This window comes from Pavona decussata, unplaced genomic scaffold (assembly GCF_977016875.1).
Source record: "Pavona decussata unplaced genomic scaffold, jaPavDecu1.1 SCAFFOLD_371, whole genome shotgun sequence".
NCBI classification, from domain to species: Eukaryota; Metazoa; Cnidaria; class Anthozoa; order Scleractinia; family Agariciidae; genus Pavona; species Pavona decussata.
Window position 1 is genome coordinate 1,271,275 of NW_028145747.1, and position 21,226 is coordinate 1,292,500.

Sequence of the window (21,226 nt, forward strand, 5' to 3'; positions counted from 1 at the left end):
GGTCTTAGTATGTTTATTTGGTCACAGTCCTTTCAGCCACACGACTATCTTTAGTGATCGGTTACAAAGTAGAGTGGTAAGATTACACAGATTTACATATCTACAGATCTACGTAAGTCTCTGAGGAGAATGTATATTGATGTGCATGCTTCAGTGTTGGATCCCCATGCAGAGTGCACAGGGTTCCACTTTATTGAGTCCTCGTGGTTCTCCTGTTCTTAGCCTATTGATCCATGACGATTCTCAGTCAAGCAGTTCCAGTTGATATCGGGATGCTATTTGCCCTATGATAATAAATCTAAAACATTCGATAACATGGTTGACGCTATTTTTATTTACATGACAATTCAAAACTGATTTTTTCTTGTTTCTGTGCCGTGTGATACGATCGCGTATCCTCTGAGCAGTGTTCCCTTCAAATTGTATAGCAGCGAATACTCAGTTCCTGTATTTCTTGTTAAAATTGCTGTATACACTGCCGTGCTTTTATTCTATAGATTTTATTTTTATCTCGTGATTATGTAATGACGATAGTTGTTTGGACAGGACAAACAAGTAAACTGTGAAATGCGCTAGAATAAAAGCAAGGAGCTATTCCATCAATAAAACCTACTATGCTGGATGGATTTGGATCTGGATGAAAATGGTGTCGTCTACAACGTAGCGCCGTTCCGTTATGTCATCGTGCGATAAAAGGAAGCGGCTTACAGGACGTTCGTTACCATCGTTCTCCACCCTTCTGAAGCAGTCTTTATATCGAGTGTCGTGTGATTCAAAGGATCTAACGACGTTTTTTTTCTGCCTTGGCTCTTCTTGCTGATCGATCAACGTAATTGTAAATTTTTTATTGGGTAAAGGCCAGGATAATACGGCATCGTACTCACCTTTCAATAGAAAAAAACTTACAGAGACGCATTCAGTAAGGAGGAATGTATCGTTGAGCTGTAAAGTTAATCCAAACTTATATCCATAGTCGTAGAAAGGGGGACTGTCTACTTCTTTTTTCTCCCCGCTTTCGGCTTGTCTCATGTGTTCCTTGAATCCGCAAATCTTCCAATTATGTATCCCAGAAATTTGAATAAGACTGGGACACTCTAGAGCATTAACCTTCTCTTGAGTGTTACTTAACTGAATCTGAGTGTCACTCAGCTGACGCCGTGTGTCATTCAACTGACGCCGTGTGTCATTCAACTGACGCCGAGTGTCATTCAACTGACGCCGAGTGTCATTGAGCTGACCTTGGGTGTTATTCAACTGAAGTTGAGTGTTAGTCAGTTGAATCCGTGTGTCATTCAACTTCGCACAAGCCAAGTCAAGATGAAGATTAGTGGAAGATTGACGGTGGGATTCAACTTTTCTTCGCTGAACCTACAGAAAAGAAAAAGACAATAGACTTAAATGTACAGCTCAATGCTTGCTGGTGACCACATAATCTCTCTTCTGAGTTCCCTAGCTGTACGTAAGACGACTCTTGAATTCTAAACCTGGTGCTCTAGCCTCTGAAATAGATAATGACTCGTAGCGTGCTGGAACATTTCAATGGCAAGTTCGCATTTGACACATTCCTGCTGCATACTGCAAACAAGGATCACATCAGTAATGAAGCGTTCATCAGCTGCTCACTTTGTAGCGTATTTTGGATCTAGACATTCCGTATGTTTTAAATAGAATTTTTCCGCTAAAAATTTTCCCTTTTGCGCCTTCAAATCCCATTCAAATACCAAGAATATCACTTTGCTGGCAATAATGTTTTAATTGCCTTGATGCATGCCAGAATTGTTCTTTGCAGTGCCAATGTTTTGACGTACTGATTGCATTTTTTTCTTTATCAGTTTGACAGCTGTTTCACTACAGATCAAACTTATACTGGTAAAATCTCTTTATTCTGTAAAGAAAATTAATGTTATGTTAGAACGATAATAAATATATTGTTATAATATTTTTAGATTTAAAGCTATGTAGTCGTTGAAAGGGCAGTTATCAGAGAAGTCAGAGTCAATTTTGTAACATAAAATGAAAATAAATTATGAAATTGCTTAGAAAAATTTACAACATTATCCCTCTACTGCATTTCACCGTGCCCTTTTAAAAAAAAATTGGATAAAATTTAATTCAAAATGGCCTAGAGTGCTCTAAAGAACATAGAGTTTCTTGTAGAGCGATTAAATTAAATTGTATCTTAATTTCAAAAATTAGTTGAAAAGTTCAGAAAGCCTATAAGTGTTCTAAAAATTCTATTTTATTATCGTCTATTTTCACTTCTTAAAATTTCTGTGCGACGCCATTTTTAATTCCATGACATCATACGGTTTTTTCAATAGGCCATTTCGGAGTTGCTGTGAACCTCATTATGAAAGCGAGGCCAAGTGCAAAACTTTTTATATGAAAATTAGTTTTGTTTGCATATGAATAAAAACTAATTTTAATTATAAGAACTTTGCACTTAGCCTCGCTTTCATAATGAGGTTCACAGCGACTCGGAAATGGCCTATTTTTTCACACAATAGAAGTTCGGCTTCCTGACAATAGTGGCAACCGTTTGACGTCATAAAAATCCCAAATGATGGCGCACGAGAATTGGCGATAATTATATTCAATTGTTAGCACACTAAAATGCTGGTCCAACCTTTTAAACTAAGCTTTGAAATTTAGACTTTAACGCCAATTTTTTTGTAAGAGTGGAGGTTCCCCTTGAAGCATTTGATAGCTGTATTGTTTTGTTTTGTTTCGTTGTTGCTGCTGTTTTTTTTTTGTTTCGTTTTTTGATGGAAGTGTTGTACTCCAAACCTTCCGTTCATTTCAGCAGGACCTAAAAATATATTTTTGACCTGAAATTGCAATTTTTTTAGTATTTCTTTTTAGTAAAAAAAAAACTGTCGTGCTAGGTCTAGAGAGGCCCTAAATTTTTCAAAAGAGAAGTGATGAATAATTTTAACATTCAGTTATGTGTTACTAATTACCTTTTCTTCGCAGCCCATCTCAGCATAAGAACAGGGAATTATGGTCAGCGGGCAATCATTGTCAATATGGGTTGAAATCTGTAGGATATGATAGAGAAAATTGAGGAACAGTTATATCAATCTTAAAAATAATTCAAGCCAGTTATTCGGTCATGTAATGCAAATAATTAAGACTAGACGATAACTACTCTAATTGAATCTTAAATAAGATGATGAAAGAAATTAGAACAACATAAAACAACCATTTGTGATAGTATCACTAACCTCTTCTCTCGGAATAATAGCTTCACACTTGTTTGGACACTTCAGTGGCAATCTCTTGCATTCACTTTGATGAGCCTGAAAAAATGACAAATGCGTATTAATATTTGATTGATTAAAATACGACAAATGCGTTTAAATATTTTTTTTGCCTTGATATTTTCTTAAAAATATCTGAATAGTGCGCTTTTTAGAGTTATATATTGTTGCTTAATTATAGCTCTAATAAAATGCATGGCTAACCCCAATTTTCTTTTTGGATTCCACACAGCCTCGATAAGATCTACTTTTCCCACATAGCCATAAAGTGCACAAAAATACATTGGTATTAGTAGGCACCGTCTTTAAATTAATTTACGTACAAAGACATCACGAAAACACACCAATTTCCTTACCTCAGTTTTACACGCCGCATGGGACACATCACAGTGGCTGCAATGAAGAACCCTCCACGCACATGCAGAAGTCACGTGTGCTTGCAAGTATTTCCTTGGCAGTCTTACATCACAGTTATCGTTTGTACAGGAAACAACTTGAAGAGGACAAGAAGCTAAATGGTTCTGTTTTAGAAATACAAAATAAGAATGAAAATACCTTTTGACCAGTTAAGTGAACAATGAGTTAACCCTATTCAGACGGTGCTTTTTTCGTCTTTTCTGATCGAGGGTTGGGGAAGATTCCGCCCCCGGGTCTAGATAGGGTTCACCACGAACTTAAGTCTTCGTTTGGTGCAAAAAATGAGCAACCTCAGTTCGTTCGGCTGGTCACGCGAAAACCCAAAAAGGTATTTGTAAAACACTCTGGTTCTTTGAGGACTCATAGAATGAACAGCTAAAGGGCATGAAATATTGGTGCGTCTACGAAACAGTCAGTAAGGTAAACATTACAACCTAAAGTTGCTTGCGCAAGTCTTTTTCATAAGGAAAAAAGACATAAAGAAATCAAGAAACGAACAAGCTTATTGCTTAAGTAACCCAAAACTAACATCTTTTGCTCTCAATTCGCCAGACCACTGGCATCCTTCATTCCGGCATTTGACAAAAAAGGAAAGAATTTTTCTTTCCGCAGCTTTATCAGGGAAAATGTCGCCCTGCAAGAAAAAAAAAACACACTAAATTAAATGAAATTAATTCTTAATTATTTGGTCATTATTACATTGGGGACTCGGAATTATTTTTCCGAGAATTTTCATCATGCACTTATCATCTATTTCACAGCATTGGGTGGTTGGCTGGTTCCTAAATTTCTGTTATTACACTGACTTAAATATTGAATAAGACTGCCGAGATTGACCCTCTGTCTAAAGGCTTCTCGTCAATCAATCAATCAAGGCCAAAAAAATAAAGAAACAAACACAACGCAACAACAAAATAGGTTAATTAATCTGTAAACAGAAATAAAAGGTAGGTAAATATATAAATGGAACCTAAAAAAAAGTTTTAGCTAGCGATAAACCTTAGTATAATATGTATCGTAAAAAAAGTCAGATTTCCTTTGAGAAATATTGGAATATTCCTTTGAGTAATGCGTGACACAAGGGTAATAAACATGCAAACCCAACAGAAACTCACAGACAACTGAACAATTTACAAGTCACTTTCTGTAGACAATAGGTGATGCAAACAGCTCGAACTCGCTAACTCCTTCCACAAACGTTACAGCGTTAGAAAACTCTCTTACTTTGCCTCGGCTCAGCTTCTCTCGATCCACAGGGCAATTCAAAGGCTGCCCATCTCGCTCCAATCTGTTTAAAAACAGGAAACATGGAAACGTGTACTTTTGATATCCTTACATTGCCTAAGTTCTATAATTTGTACCTTTCTCTCTCTTTTGTTTTGAAGAATTAATGTATTTTCAATGCATTCAAATAACGTTGCATTTGATCAAGCCTGCACCAAGACGTCGCACTTCAGATTTGTTTACAATTTAACCTCACTTGTGCGAAGACCACATACTAGACCATTTCTGAGTTTGCTTTGAGCCTCATTGCGAAATCCATGTTAAGCACAAAGCTTTTCGTGTAAAAATTAGTTTTGTTTGTATATTTATGTCACCAAATTTCACAATAAAATAGTTCGGTGCACGAAGCCGCTATTTTGCAAACATTAGAAGTCAACAGAAAATTTGGAAAACGAAAGTTTCGCGGTAGTTTTTGCAATTATCTTTCTCTTCAGTGTTTTTGTTCCAGTTTAAACATTTGTGTTTTGAATGATTGTAAACCGCACCAAGTGATCCAAGTCATAAAGGGTATCAAAATGCAAATCATCAGTTAAATTATTCGTTGAATGGATTCATTTCCTCAGCATATTTTTATTTTCCTGTACAAATAAAATTTTTTTCGCGAATTGAACATTTTCAACCGACATCGGTAAATGCTTTAAAGACTAGTCACAGTGCTATTTAAACAAACTATAGCTAAGGTCGTTATTCATAAATCATGCCACATATCAATTAAATAGAAAGCCCCTAAATGTTGCACTTCAAGATTTAATCACGTGATCAATTGGGATGTTGCCCTCCATCATTTCAATTGAATTATAATTTCACTAAACTTGCTGTAATACGAATCTTCTCGTTACTTAGAATCGTTTTGAACGTTCAGTCACAAATGGCCGATACGGTTCCTCAAGGCAGGACTGCTAACAATACTTAGGGTCTCGCTTGGCTGAATAGGAGCTCCTAACTTGAAGTCTGTTTTTACGCCATTTATGTGAGCACAAAAGCACAAAATCCTTGGGCTTAAGATTGAGTTTCTGAGGCTTTGTATAAACTCCTACCTTGGCGCTAGTGTCTGCGTCGCTAGTTACAACCAGGCTTAACAATAACTCCTAAGGGTTGTACTCTAAAGAATGCTAACCTTTTGAAGTGTCTGTTGAGGCATTCAGTACAAAATCTGTGGCCACATTTCGTTGGGATTGGTTCTTTCAGTGGTAACTGACAGATAACACAAAGCCAATCTTCTTCGACTGCATCCGCAAACTCATCATCGTATCCACCAAGTGCTGGTGGATTTGATCGAGCTTCCGTCATACTTTTATCGATCGCCTGACACGAGCGTCGCTGGGTGGATTTAATTTATTGAAGCGATATCTTTGTTCCTAATAATCAGTCAAGTATGACCTGGAAATTTTTTTATACGCCAACAATTACAAACTTGCGTTAAAATTCTTTCCTTTCCGTCTTTCTGAGAAAAAAGGAATGCCGATTTTTCTCTTTGACTGAAAAACACCGGAGGCAGGAGACAAATTCAAGAAGCATCTTCAGTTACCAGTTTGGTGTTTCTCTTATTCTCGACCCCAGGGCCTTTGGCTTGACTCCCGTCGTCAGTCATGCGCAAAAGGGAAGAGATCTGGGGTAGAGAATGTGTTTCTCTTTTCAGTTACAAGTACGAATACTGCGCAAGCATCGAAAGCGTGACCGCTACTAACCTAGTAATCTCCTGATGGTAACAGACCAAAAGAAAGGAGAGGGAGACGCTTTCCGTACCCTAAAGCGGCTTAAGCTCGCCTGGCAAGTTTTGGGGCAATTTTTGACTGTAGGACCCCACACACTTGGCGAAGTTTTAAATTTTACTTCGTTTAAAATTAATATCAGTAGATTCATTAGTAACCAGTTGCGGCTTTATGTGTGTCAAAACGGATTTAAAATCAGCGGGTAAAAAGGGAAAATTGTGTGTGTGGTTGGGTGGGAAGGGGGTGAGTACGAAAGAAAAAATAGGCAGTCTCAGACTGCATGTGTCTACTGCAGTACTGGTATAGAAATGTGATATAAAAGAATTGAAGAAAAGGGAAATAAGACTGAAATAAAAACGAAGAGGGAGGAGTGGAAATAGGATAGAGATAAAAAAAAATGGTTGTAAAAATGTTGCACAGAATACTGGTGAGAAGAGATTAAGCTGGTATCGTTCACCACAAACATTTTGTATGAAGAGAACTGTAACTTTATTCTAACATAAACAATATATTATATAATCTTACAACCTGAACCACAACTTTGTACTGAAAGCAATGCAGCAAAGTTCTAAACATAAAGTACTGAAAGCAAAGTTCTAATCTGAAATGTAGGCATAAAATGCAACAGAAATTATTAATTAATCTATACTGAACTTATGAATGGCGTGTTTCCATAGTTTTCGCATAAATTAACTTTTTTCCAGAGCGGTTTAAACTGAATAAAATGCGCAGTAGATAAATAAATATCGTTGGCTTCCAAAATTAACTGCATATTAAGTTGGAATGATTAAACAAATGTTTTCTGACGTAAAATAATATGGTTACCTATTAATCATTTGCCGAAAAACACACGTGAACGCAAAATTCATGGCATGTTGATGAAGACCTTTGGCATGTCAAATTTCATCCGCTTATGCAAATTGTCCTTACGCATTTGTCGCTTCTCAAACGCATATATGAATTGACAAAGACACAAAAATCAACAAAAAGCTTTCCAAAAAAAACATTTTATTGAAATAAACGATGCATTTGCTATTAGAGGCAAAAAACTTTCAGTTTTTTTGCGTGCGTGCAAACACGCATGTAAAATTTGAAGATACTCCGTGTTTGTTCAAAGCGATCACTCGCAGTAAATTCGGGCATGTTTGCCATGAAAATTACAGAAGTTACAGAATTCTGGTTCAAATCATCACTTAAACTATTTGTAAAAAGCAAATCAACATCGGAAAACATCATTTACCGTATTGTCGCCATTGTCCTGATCCGCAAATACAATCGCTTCGATCTCGGTCAGTCGAGGATTAGCGTCGGCTTTCGATAGTATTCCATTTGGGATTCCTGTGGCATTTACACGCTTACACTCTTTCACTCTTTCACTCTTTCACTCTTTCACTCAACCCGATGACATAGTGTCTACGCTTCTCTAGAAGCCGTAGACACAAAAATTGTTAAAATAAAAAAGACGCATAATTGGAGCCCATGACGCTCTTTTCTATCACGTTCTTGTCTTTAAATCAACAAACTCGATTACGCAGAAACTTCTTGTTGAATTTAGCCAGAATTAATTTTACATCAAATTTGACTCCTCTGCGCCCTGTGGTGATGCCAAGAACAGAACCTAACATTTAAGTAATGTTGAAGAGACGAGCAGGAGTATTTTATCGGGTTTTAGATAAAACACGTGCTGCGAGTTTTTTTGAACGGCTTCAAAAACATTCCTCATCACACGTGTTTTGAACTTTTCTTCTACTAAGGCCTAGGGTAAACGTCGAATCTAAGTCGCGTCGAATTTATTAAAAATAGGTTCGACAAAGAGTCGACTTAATTCCAACGTGGTGGCAAACGTCGAACCTGCGTCGACCCTAATTCACAAGTTGCACTTCATGAAACACGGGAATAAGCACGTGTCCCCGTGCTATTCACTCGATGCGCGGCTAGTTATTGCTGGCCTTGCTAGCGAAATGTTGAAATACAGTGCTCGTAGGGCCTTTCATTGGCAATTAATTGCGAAAAATAGAAAGAGAAGACTCAAACACTGAACATTTATTTTAAATAGGTAATTCGCATTTCAATCATATGTATTTAGTGTTCATGAAACACGAAAAACACATTTCCATCACGCTAAACGATGTCAGCAATGACTTTCGATAGCTCGCTATTCCTGGTCGCGAAATTGTCTTTGTACAGCGCATGCTCGTCGGGGGGGGGGGGGGGGTGGGTGAATAGTGTTTGGCAGATGGGGGAGTCGGTATTTTTGTGACATTTGCGCAGTCTATCACATTTGAATCAATTATTTTGTAATTTACATGATTTATGAATTGAGTTCAGCGCGTGTTTAGAACGGCGTTTGCTGTAACGTCGAACCATTGTCGCATTATCCGACTTGGCAAGTCGAAGTTCTGCTGGAGTCGAACCAATTAATTTCAGTCGAACTTAATTGCGGCAAACGTCGCACCATTCATGCGCCTATTTCAAAATTAATAGGTTCGACGAATTAAGTTCGACTAATGTTCGACGTGTCCCAGGCCTAACCGAAGAGGACATGGCGTCCTGTTCTTGAGCAATTCGGAAGCCTAAAAATGCCGAGGAAGAGAGCAATTTAATCGAGAATGCTACCCCAGAGTCAACACGTGCAGTGACAAAGTGGTCATTGAAAATTTTTCTGGAATGGCAGAATGGTAGGAAAAACAAAACTCGAAAACTCGTAAAAACAGTTGCTGTGTTGATAATTAATTCATATTCATAAGTCTCGTGCAGTGTCTTCATATCTGATAACGCACATACTAATAAGGAGGTTTATCGATATAAACTCACTGCACGTGATGTATTATCGACCATTTGATAGGTCACTGGGCTTATGAATTATTAATAAGTTTTTGAACAATAGGCTAACAATCCTCAAGCCCGTAAAGATACACAGATTACCCGCAAATCCCACTCGAGTACAAGAAGGTTGGTTTATAAAATAGCAAAGTTAGAGCTATTTCTGTGTTGGAAATTATATTTGACCAGTAAAGGCACCTTATATACCAGAATACCAAGAACTTGCTTTGTGTACTAAATGGACATTGACATTGTTTTTCGGAGTTATATTGCTCTGAAGAATATGCGACACGCAGTCAAGTCCATGTTTTGTTTTTTCTTCTACTCTTTTTTTTAGGGAAAAGACTCTCACATTGGGAGAACTTCATTCTGAACGTAGTCTGGCAGTTTTAATAAGGACGGTTTTTGTGTGTTTATTTGATCACAGGCCTTTCAGCCACACGACCCTCTTCAGTGATCGGTTACAGAGTAGAGTAGCAGGATTACACAGATTTACATATTTACAGATCTACATACGTCTCTGGGAAGAATGTATATTGATGTGCATACTTCAGTGGGATCCCTATGCAGAGTGCACAGGGATCCACTTTATTGAGTCCTCGTGGTTGTCCTGTTCTAAGCTTATTGATCCAAGTGCTGTTTGACCAAGGACAATAAACGCTACACATTCGGTAAAGTTAACGCCATGTTCAGCTGTATGTTTACAACATGACAATACAAAGCTGATTCTTTTCTTGTTTCTGTGCCGTGTGATACGATCACGTATCCTCTGAGCAGTATTTCCTTCATATTGTATACCAGCGAATACTGGCCTGTATTTCTTGTAATATATATCTAACACAAGACACAGTGTTTCATCCGATATCCAAACACTTTACAGTGCATGATTTCCTTTGTCTTTGGCTTTTGAATTATTAATAAGTTTGAGAAGTTGAATTTCCTGTATTTGCTGCTCTGCTTTTTTTGTACCAAAGTAAGCTAGAATCTTTTAGTATATTGTGATTACATTACGACGCTAGTAGTTTGGACAGGAAAAACAAGTAAACTGTGAAATGCGCTTGACTAAAAGCAATGAGGTATTCATCTAAGTAGCAATAATATCTATTATACTGGATCGATTTGGATCTGGATGAAAATGGTGTCGTCTACAACGTAACGCCTTTCCCCTAAGTCTTCGTGCGATATAAGCCCGTGGCTTAAAGAAAACTGGCTCTTGTCATTCTCCACCCTTGCAAATATTTTTTTATATAGTTGATCATGTGATGTAAAGGATATATCCTTGTTAACCCTCTGACTTGGATCTTCTTGCTGATCGATCATTGTTATTGTAACTCTGTTATTGGGTACAGGCCAGGATAATACGGCATCGTATTCACCTTTCGTTAGATAAAACGTTACAGAGACGATTGTAGGGCTGAAGATTGTGTCATTGGGTTCCAAGGTTAATGCAAACTTATATCCTTGGTCGTAGAAAGGAGGACTCGATATCAGGGTTTGCTCCCTGCTTTTGGCTTTTTTCATCTTTTCTTCGAATCCGCAAATCTTCCAAGTATGTACTCCAGCAATTTTCGTCAGACAAGGACTCTCTAGAACATTGACCTTATCTTGGGTGTTACGCAACTGAAGTTGAGTGTCACGCAACTGTATTTGAGTGTCATTCAGTTGACTTTGAGTGTTAGTCAGCTGAATCCGTGTCTCATTCAACTTCGCACAAGCCAAGTCAAGATGACGATTAGTTGCAGATTGAAGGTGGGATTCAACTTTTCTTCGCTGAACCTACAGAAAAGAAAAAGACAATAGGCTTAAAAGCACGGTTCAACGTTTGCTGATGACTACACAGTCTTTCTTCGGAGTTTCCTAGCTGTACGAACGACGACTCTTGAATTCTAATAGCCACAAACTGGACGGATGCTCTAACCTCTGAAATAAAGGGCGACTCTTAGCGTACTGGAACATTTCAATGCAAGTTCACTTGTCACTTTCCTGCTGTATACTGAAAACAAGCATCACATCAGTAATGAACCTTGCATCAGATCCTTACTTTGTAGCGTATTGCGGATCTAGGCATTCTGTATGTTTCAAATAGTGTTTTCCGCTAACATTTTCCCTTTTGCGCGTTCAAATCCTATTCAAATACCAAGAATATCACTTCCTTAGCAATAAGGTCGAGAGAAGCCATAATTTTAATATCCTTGAGGCATGGCAGAATGTTTCTTTGCAGTCCCAATGCTAGCCTGCGAACGCAGACGTATTTCCGGCTGTCGAGATTCTCTCCGCCGAAAAATAATCGCAGGCTATCCCAATACTTTTGACGTACTGATTTCATTTTTTCTTGATCAGTTTTATATTTGTTTTACTACAGTTCGAACGTAAACTGGTAAAACCTCTTGAATTTCTTAATTCTGTATCACAAAAGAAAACTAATGTTGTGTAAGAACGACATTGTTTTTTGTTTATTTTTTTAGATTTAAAGCTATGTAGTCTATTAAAGGGCAGTTATCAGAGAAGCAACATAAAATGAAAATAAATCGTAGAAATTGCTAAGAAAAATTTGCAGCATTTTCCCGCTACTACATTTCACTGCACTATTTAAAAGAAATTGAATATAATTATAATTCAAAATGGTATAGAACGCTCTAAAGAATGTTTTGAGTGCTCTGGTAGAGTTTCTCGAATGACAATTAATATGTTATTCACGTATCGCAGAAAGGAAGTTTTTTGTTTGTAGTTCTGTGATTTCCAGACAGAGATGACCCTTGCGCGACTAAATTAAATTGTATCTTCATTTCAAAATTAGTTAAAAAGTGCAGAAAGCCTATAAGTATTCTAAAAATTGGATTTTGTTATTGTCTATTTTCACTTTTTAAAATTTCTGTGCGACGCCATTTTTAATTCCATGACGTCATACAGTTTTTCAATTATTCCACACAATAGAAGTTCTATTTCCAGACAATAGAGGCAACCGTGTGACGTCATAAAATCTAAGATGGCGGCGCACGAGAATTGGCGAAAATTACATTCAATTTTTAGCGCGCTAAAATGCTGGCCCAAGCTTTTAAACCGAGCTTTGAAATTAGACTTTAACGCCATTTTTTTTTGTAAGAGTGGAGGTTTCCCCTGAAGCATTTGATAGCTTTTTTGTTTCGTCTCGTTGTTGTTGTTGTTGTTTTCTTTTTGTTTGCTAGTTTTTTCGTTTTTTGATGGAGGTATTGTACTCCAAACCTTCCGTTCAATTTAGCAAAGGGCACTTAGAAATATGTTTTTGAGTTGAAATTGTCATTTTAAGCATTTGTTTTAATTAAATAAAGAACTTTACTTTTAGGTCTGGAGAGGCCCTAAATTTTTCAAAAAATAACGGAAGTGATGGATAATTTTGACATACAGTTCTTTGTTACTAATTACCTTTTCTCCGCAGCCCATCTCAGCATAAGGACAGGGAATTATGGTAACCGGACAATCACTGTCAATATGGGTTGAGATCTGTAGGATATGATAGAAGAAAGCAAGAAACAGTTATGCTCACATTAAAAATAATGCAAATTATTGGGTCATGTAATACAAATAATTAAGTCTAGATGATAACTTCTCTAATTGAATCTGAAATATTTTGAGAGTATTCTTCTTACAATAGAGAAACGAGGAAATTAGCCCTCCATGAAGGGATCCAAGCATATGACAAATGCCTGATTATTGATCATTTTGGTCACATTTAACAGTTCAACATGCATGCATTATGGAGACATGAACAATGGATAGGCATTCTTGTTGTTATCAAACAATCAGACACTAACCTCTTCTCTCGGAACAATAGCTCCACACTTGTTTAGGCACTTAAGCGGTAATCTCTTGCATACACTTTGATGAGCCTGAAAATATGACAAACGTTTATTGATATTTGATTGTCCTAAAGATATCCTCTTAAAAATAACAGTGGATGCAATGAAGTACCCTCCATTCACATGTAGAAGTCAGGTGTCCTTGCAAGTCTCTTCTTGGCAGTCTTACATTACAGTTGTCGTTTGTACAGGAAACAACTCGAAGAGGACAAGAAACTAAATGGTTCTGTTTTAGAAATACACAATTAGAAAAAATATTACCATTTGGACAGTTTGGTAACCTATGAGTTGACGATGAACTCGAAGTCAATGTTTTGGTGCGATTGCTTCTTATTTAAACAACCTCAGATCTATGCAGGGTTGATTGCAACTGGTCACGTGGCAAAAACAATTTGTCAAAAACTGTGTTTGACTGGATTGACTACTCATAGAAGGAACAGCAAAGGCACAAAAGGGGGTGAAATATATCATTTGCAAGGGAACCGTGCTTTTTTTGAGAAAAATGGTATTAGCATCACTTCGATTTTTGCCCATGTTTTTTAACCCCAGAGGAGAGTTTTCACGAGGTCCTTACACAATATTTTTTCACAACGAAAAAAGATGGAACGAAATCAGGAAACATACAAACAAGTGCCCATGATTATTCCTAAACGAATGGAAAACTTAACTCACGTCTTTTGATCTCAATTCGCCAGACCACTGACAACCTTCATTCGGGCATTTGATAAAAAAGGAAAGGATCTTTCTTTCCGTCGCTTTGTCTGGAAAAATATCGGCCTGCAAGAAAATAATACATTAAATTATATTAAATTGAATTAAATTATATACTATTAAAAACGTAATTTTGGTGACAGACTATATTTTTGATGAGGAGTGCCTATAGATTGAGCCTCTGTTTAAAGGCGTCTCGTGCTTGTTTCACAATCAAGACCAAAATAAAGACGTAAATAAATCTGTAAACAAAAATAAATTAAAAAAAATGAATGAATGACTGACTGACTGACTGACTGACTGACTGACTGACTGAGTGAGTGAGTGAGTGACTGACTGACTGACTGAATGAATGAATGACTGACTGACTGACTGAATGACTGAATGAATGAACGAATGAATGAATGAATGAATGAGTGAGTGAGTGAGTGACTGACTGACTGACTGACTGACTGAATGACTGACTGACTGACTGAATGAACGAATGAACGAATGAACGAATGAACGAATGAATGAATGAATGAATGAATGAATGAATGAATGAATGAATGAATGAATGAATGAATGAATGAATGGATGGATGAGTGAGTGAGTGAGTGAGTGAGTGAGTGAGTGAGTGAGTGAGTGAGTGAGTGAGTGAGTGAGTGAATGACTGACTGAATCAATGAATGAGTAGACAATCAAGTAACTAAAACAAGTAAACAAGGGACTGGTCATTAACAAGAGAGGGGGGGGGGGTGCATTTGAAAAAGACCCTCTCCATTTCCATTGCAACCCCCCTATCACGCCTTGCATAAATTGATATGACCCTCCCCTTCCCTCCACAAACACACATAAATAGTGTTAGATAATTTTGAGGGTAAACACTTGGAAGCTCCAGAAAGCTGAAGGAAGAGGCACCAAAGATAGCTAAAGATAAACCTCAATGATTTGTTCACAAAATCTGGAAAACGTAAGCAAGGGCATGAGTGCGCTAAATGTTTTGATGTGAAAAGTATTACTGGAGTAGAAGAACTAAGAAAGACAGTTGGAGTCACTTTGAAGAGTCTCACTGAAAAAGAAGAGTGCAGCGGATCTAGAGAAATGTTTCGAGCAAAATAATTTTTTTTATAAAAAAGAAAAACAAATTCAGAAAAAAAATCCAAAAAGCAGAATAAAAATAAGAGCAAAAAAAGAGGAAATAACAGCGTCGAAAACTGAGAAATTCCAAACAGATGATTCAACTGATATCAGCAGACGCAAGTGTTAAAGCAAATGTTTAACAAGAATGGTGGACCAAGGTAAAGTGACAGAGAAAGCTCTTGCTACAATAAAATACAATCTAAAAGGCTTTATGAAAGCAGTAGATGAAGGAACTGATGAACCAATTGATGAAGCAACTGATGAAGCAAGTTAAAGCTCTGAATTGAGATAGTAATTATTCATTTTTTAGTTCAAACAAACTCTCGACAATGCAGATGCAAAGGGGATATTAAGCTATTATTACATTAAAATATGAGTACCTGTATGGAGGCATTAATGACACATTGCTGAACAAATGTTGATGTTCATGATTTTTTTTGCATCTTCGTGTAATTATTAAGTGAACAGAAATGAACACAAATACTTGCGACCCCCTCTCATATGCTTGTCCAAGTTCTGTTAGCCCGCCCCTTTTGGGTCCTCTCTAATTAATGACCGGTCCCTCAGTTATCTTGCGCATGTACAGAGATAAGAGGCATGGTAATTTTCGTAGTAAAGGTTTAATGTTTTGTATACAATGGATAAAAATGTCACAACGTTAACTATGACATTGGAAAACATAACATGGCAAGCGATTTGGCCATCTATCTAGCAACAACGAAAAAATCAGATTTCCCTCGAGAAGTATTGACCAATGACTGACACAACAGAAAACCAAAGACGATTGAACGATTTACGAGTCACTTTCTGTAGACAGTGAGTGGTGTAAACAGCTTGAACTCGCGAACTCTTCCTATAAATGTCATAGCATTAATAAACCTTTCTTACTTTATCTCGGCTCAACTTCTCTCGATCCACAGGGCAATGCAAACGCTGCCCATCTCGCTCCAATCTGTTTAAAAACAGAAATGTGTTCTTTTGATATCCTTACAACACCAAAGTCTTATCCGTCGAGTGTATTTTTAGATAATCTGTACCTTTCTCTCGTTTATCTTCTGAACTGTCAATGCACTGATACATTTTCGAATGATGTTGGAAATGATCAAGGCTGCGTCATGTGAGTTGCTCTTCAGATTTTTTCACGGCAATTTAACCTCGCTTGTACTAAGACCCCAGAATTTCCTTTTTCGAATATGCTATTTGCGGATATTTAACAGATTTCTACAAAGAAACGAAAGACTTGAGGGATTATTTTTGTAATTATCTTCCAATTCAGCTGTGTATAAGCCGTACCCAAACAGTCATGAAGGAAGCAACAAACTGCAAATCATCAGTTCACGGTTAAATTATCGGTGGAATTGATCCAAGTCCTTGAAATATTTTCATTTTCATTTTCCTGTACAAACAAACAAATGTGCGCGCATTTAACATGACCAACCGACAGTGGTAAATACTGTAAAGATCGGGTTAAAGTAGACGTAAAAGAAAAAATCTTACCAGTGATATTTTATAAATCACGCAACAGATCAAGAAAATACAAGATGCCTGCTCTACTGGCATTACGCGTGATGCTGGGGCTGATTCATTTATTCCAACTGTATGCTTCGCCGATTGATAAAACTATCCTTGCTAATGGAATAGTTTGAGTCACGACGATCGCGTTACGTTGTTTTCCGTGTGTTACGCGACTCAGACTATCAGCGGAAATTTGTCAAATTCCATTACGATAACGTAAGCTTCTCAATGACCTCTTTTCTGTCTCGCGTCGTGGCCTAAGACTGTCAAACAAAGCACGATTCCTTCAAAAAGAACTCACCAATTTCCACCGTTTCACGTGTCGGGTGCTTCTTAGAAGTTATTCTTTCGATTTACCGCTTCAAAATGGTGAAATTTTCCTTTGAAAACGGCACACTTGAGTCCAGAACATGTTAAAACAATATGGCGCGACTTAATCCATCTTTAATAAATATATCAAATGATGCATTGACGTCACACAGGTAGGGGTGAGTGGGTCCCCTCCCTCGCGATATAAGCGACAAGAATAAATTTTGATTGGCCTGCTGTTGTTGAAGACAATCAGAACAATACATCCCGAGTAGGAGAGGGGAGAGTTTAATGAATAAATTAATGTACCGATTTGTGACTACGAGGAAGAAAAAAAAGAAATCGACCCGTTTTTAGACACGGTATGCCCCTTCAGGGCATCCCGCGTAAAAAGCCGAAATGTTGCACTTTGAGATTCAATCACGTGATCAAATGGGCTGTTGCCCTCAATGATTTCAATTCAATTATAATTTCACTAAATGTACTGTAATGCGATTCTTCTCGTTATTCAGACTCTTTTTAGCTCGTTTAGTCACAAATGGTTGATACCTTAAGGCTAATCGTTATAATATTATTGTATTGAGCTTTGCAGCATGACTGCTAACAATACCTACGATCTCGCTTGCGTGAATGGGAGCTCTTAAAGTCTGTTTTTACGCCAAGTGAAAGCACAAAATCCTTGGGCTTGAGCTTGCGTTTCCTACCTTGGCGCTCGTGTCTGCGTCGATAGTTACAACCAGGCTTAACAATAGCTTCTAACGATTGTACTCTAAGGAATGCTAACCTTTCGAAGTGTCTGTTGAGGCATTGAGTGCAAAATCTGTGGCCACATTTCGTTAGGATTGGTTCTTTCAGAGGTAACTGACAGATTACGCAATGGAAATCGTCGTCGGCTGCATTTACAAACTCATCATCGTATCCACCAAGCGCTGGTGGATTTGATCGAGCTTCCGCCATACTTTCATCGCTCGCCTGACAAGAGCGTCGCGGGGTGGATTTAATGAAAGCGATATCTTTGTTCCTAGGGGTCAGTCAAATATGACCTGGAAATTTTGTTTATATACCAATATTAACTGCGAGCTCGCGTGACACAAACTTCCGTGAAAATTCTTTCAGTTCCGTCTTTCTGAGAAAAATTATCGTTTTCTGCAGGTTTTCTTGGGAAAACACTGTTTCAAACAATTTCAAATTAAGCGGATTCAAAAGCCCTTAGCTCAAATTTTACTTACTATATTGATGTTTTCCCAAATAATGAAATTTTACCATTTTATAACAAGCCGACAAAACACAACATTTAAATTCCATGTGAAAGAAATAAGATGTCATGTTAGATGGAAACTGATTTTGAGAAATGGTTTTCTTGTTAACTATTTTTCTCTTTGACTGACAAACACAGGAGGCAGGAGACAAAATTCAAGAAGCATCGTCAGTTACCAGTTTGGTGTTTCTCTTATCCTCGACCCCAGGGCCTTTGGCTTGACTCCCGGCGTCAGTCATGCGCAAAAGGGAAGAGATCTGGGGTCGAAAATGTATGAATGTGTATCTCTTTTCAGTAACAAGTACGAATACTGCGCACGCACCTCCTGATGGTAACAGACCAAAAGGGAGGAGAGGGAGATGCTTTCCGCACCCTGAAGCGGCTTAAGCACGCCTGGCAAGTTTTGGAGCAATTTCTGACTGTACGACCCCACACTTTGCTTTGTTTAAAATTAATATCAGCAGATTCACTAGCAACCTGTGCGACTTTATTGGTGTCAAAATGAGGGAGGGTTCAAAATCAGCAGGTAAAACGGGAAAAAATGTGTGTTTGGTTGGGTGGGAGGGAGGTTGGGTTGGGGTTTAGCAAAACAAGAAAAATTGTGAAAATAAAAAAGACGCCTAATAAGATCCCATGACGCTCTGCTCAATCTCACCTTCTTGTTTTTATATCACTAGACTTGATTTGAACCGAAACTTCTTGTTGAAGAAGCCGAAATTAATTTTACATTAAATTTGGCTTCTCTGAGCCTTGTGGTGATGCTAAAAAATGGAAGCATACCTTAAAGGGCCCTAGTCAGCCACACCTTTGTTTTTGTTTACTGATGCGAGAGTTTGGCTATTATATTTAATTCAGAGCATGTCGAAATGAATGAAATCATGGTAAACCTACTAAAGATAATGAAACATATTTTCAGGAACACAACTTACAGTAAAACAATAAGATTTCGCCTCACCATGCATTATCAATAATTTCGATGGCATCGAAAATGGCGGAGGCTGACTAGGGTCCTTTAAGCCGCAGAAGAAACGCAGATTACCCGAAAATCCCGCTCGAGTATATGAAAGTTGGTTTATAAAATTGCAAAATCAGTCGGTTATTTCTGTGTTGCAAGTTATATTTGGCCAGTAAAGGCACCTTATATACCTGAATACAGAGAAAATCTTTGTTTGTGTACTAAACGGACATTGACAGAAAGGATAAAGTTCTTTGGAGTTACATTTCTCGGAAGAATATGCGACACTCAAGTCCATGTTTTTTTTCCTTCTTCTCTTTATTAAGGAAAAGTACTCTTGGTCTTACATTGGGAGAACTTAATTCGGAGCAAAGTCTGACAGTTTTAACAAGGATGGCAGGTTAACTATTAACTAAATTCGATTTTGAGACAGCATTACGGCTTTATAATGACGGCTAGTTGGGAGAAAAAATATTTCGTATAAGGATGGTTTTAGTATTTGATCACAGGCCTTTCAGCCATACCTTCTTCAGTGATCGGTTACAAAGTAGAGTAGCAGGATTACACAGATTTACATATCTACACTACGTACGTCTCTGAAGAGAATGTATATTAATGTTCATGCTTCAGTGGTCTTCAGTAGGATCACCACGCAGAGTGCATTGGGTTCCACTTCAGTTGAGTCCCCGTGGTTCTGCTGATTTATCGATTTAATGATTTTTATTATTTAACGATTTATCTATCTATCTGCTGTTCTAATCCTATTGATCTATGAAAATTCTAAGTAAAGCAGATATCGGATGCCATTTTTCCCAAGGACAATAAACCTATGACATTTGGTTAAGTTAACGCTATGTTTACCAATGCCGGATTTTTCTTGTTTCTGTTCCATGTAATACGATCAGTGTATTCCAGCCAATACTGTCAGGTATTTCTTGTTTAATTTGCTGTATACGACGCTGTGTTTTTGTTCCTTCGAATTAAGCTAACCGAAATTTTTTAGTATCTTGTGATTACAATACGACTAGTCGTTTTGACAGAAGACAAGTAAAGTGTGAAATGCACTTAAATAAATACAACGAGGTACCCCATCTAAGTAGCAATGAAACCTTTTAAGCTGAATTGATTTGGAATTCGATGAAAATTGTGTCGTCTACAGCGTAGCGCCTTTCCCTTACGTTGTCGAGCGTTATAAGCGGAGGGAATATTAAGGAGGATGGTTATCATCATTCTCCACCATCCTGAAGTAGCTATATCGTTTTTAGTGTGATGTAAAGGATGTAACCTTGTTTTCTCTTTGCCTTGGATCTTCGTGCTGATCGATCAACGTAATTGTAAATTTGTTATTGGGTAAAGGCCAGGATAATACGGGATCGTATTCACTTTTCATTAGAAAACAATACACAACGACGAATTCAGGGCCGAGAAATATGTTATTGGGTATCAAGGCTAATCCAAACTTATATCTTATACGCTAGAAGTTTTCAAATCGGTCAACTGACTTAAGCTCCTCCAAAGTTGCATCTTTTTCCTTCAAGAGGGCTGCACCATTATCAAACTCTTCTTTTAATCTGTCCATCTGTTGTTTAAGATCGTTTTTCAGCGTCATCTTTATCAAGCGACTCCTTCAACACATTCACTTCGCTCTCATACACCTCTTTCAACTTCTCAAATTGTTCCTGTCTCTTTATCCACCTCCTGGCCTGTTTCTTCCAGTTGCTTATTTATCAACAGCAGATTGTCCAACTCAGCATCGTGCCTTGAACTTACAGCTTTCATCTCGCTTTCATGTTCCATCTGCAACCTCTCAACTTCTCTAACATTGAACCTCTGAACCTCCCTGAGATTTTCCTCCAACTCTTGCAAACTAAGCCTGTTACTTACCTCTTTGCGTTAACACCTCCTCATAGTAGCTCTTCAACTCTGTCACTTCTTGCTGATGCTTCTCCAACAATTCCTCGATCACACTTATAAACTCTTTTTCTTTCGCATCAGCTGCTTCAGCCACCTCTTTCTCCAGCGTT

General features: G+C 37.7%; 3 protein-coding genes across 6 annotated transcripts in view; all 3 read right to left on the reverse strand.

Moving 5' to 3' along the window:
• Positions 1 to 91: 91 nt before the first annotated feature.
• On the reverse strand, positions 92 to 6,337 carry LOC146452393 (TNF receptor-associated factor 6-like). 2 transcript variants are annotated; one of them, XM_085098015.1, is made up of 7 exons: positions 6,079 to 6,335; positions 4,902 to 4,965; positions 4,207 to 4,311; positions 3,617 to 3,781; positions 3,225 to 3,299; positions 2,961 to 3,038; positions 92 to 1,368 (listed from the first exon to the last, which is right to left on the reverse strand). In XM_085098015.1, exons 1-7 carry the CDS (start codon positions 6,249 to 6,251, stop codon positions 613 to 615), a joined length of 1,416 nt encoding a protein of 471 aa, XP_084954141.1. In that variant the 5' UTR covers positions 6,252 to 6,335; the 3' UTR covers positions 92 to 612. The 2 variants fall into 2 exon arrangements, with proteins under 2 accessions (XP_084954141.1, XP_084954142.1); XM_085098016.1 differs by lacking the exon at positions 4,207 to 4,311 and having other exon boundaries at positions 6,079 to 6,337.
• A 3,833-nt stretch (positions 6,338 to 10,170) lies between these two features.
• LOC146452394 (TNF receptor-associated factor 6-like) lies at positions 10,171 to 18,514 on the reverse strand. Its single transcript, XM_085098040.1, has 7 exons — positions 17,774 to 18,514; positions 16,054 to 16,117; positions 14,005 to 14,109; positions 13,427 to 13,558; positions 13,288 to 13,362; positions 12,899 to 12,976; positions 10,171 to 11,272 (listed from the first exon to the last, which is right to left on the reverse strand). The coding sequence occupies exons 1-7, from the start codon at positions 17,944 to 17,946 to the stop codon at positions 10,601 to 10,603; spliced, it is 1,299 nt and encodes a 432-aa protein (XP_084954166.1). The 5' UTR covers positions 17,947 to 18,514; the 3' UTR covers positions 10,171 to 10,600.
• Positions 18,515 to 18,733: 219 nt separating this feature from the next.
• The window catches only part of LOC146452395 (uncharacterized), an 18,642-nt gene continuing 16,149 nt past the window's right edge, over positions 18,734 to 21,226 (reverse strand). For 2 of the 3 annotated variants that reach the window (XM_085098014.1, XM_085098013.1), the window contains one exon: positions 18,734 to 21,226. This exon is cut by the window's right edge and continues 643 nt beyond it. The gene's annotated coding sequence lies outside the window, so the exon portion shown is untranslated. The other variant, XR_014859784.1, reaches the window with a different exon arrangement.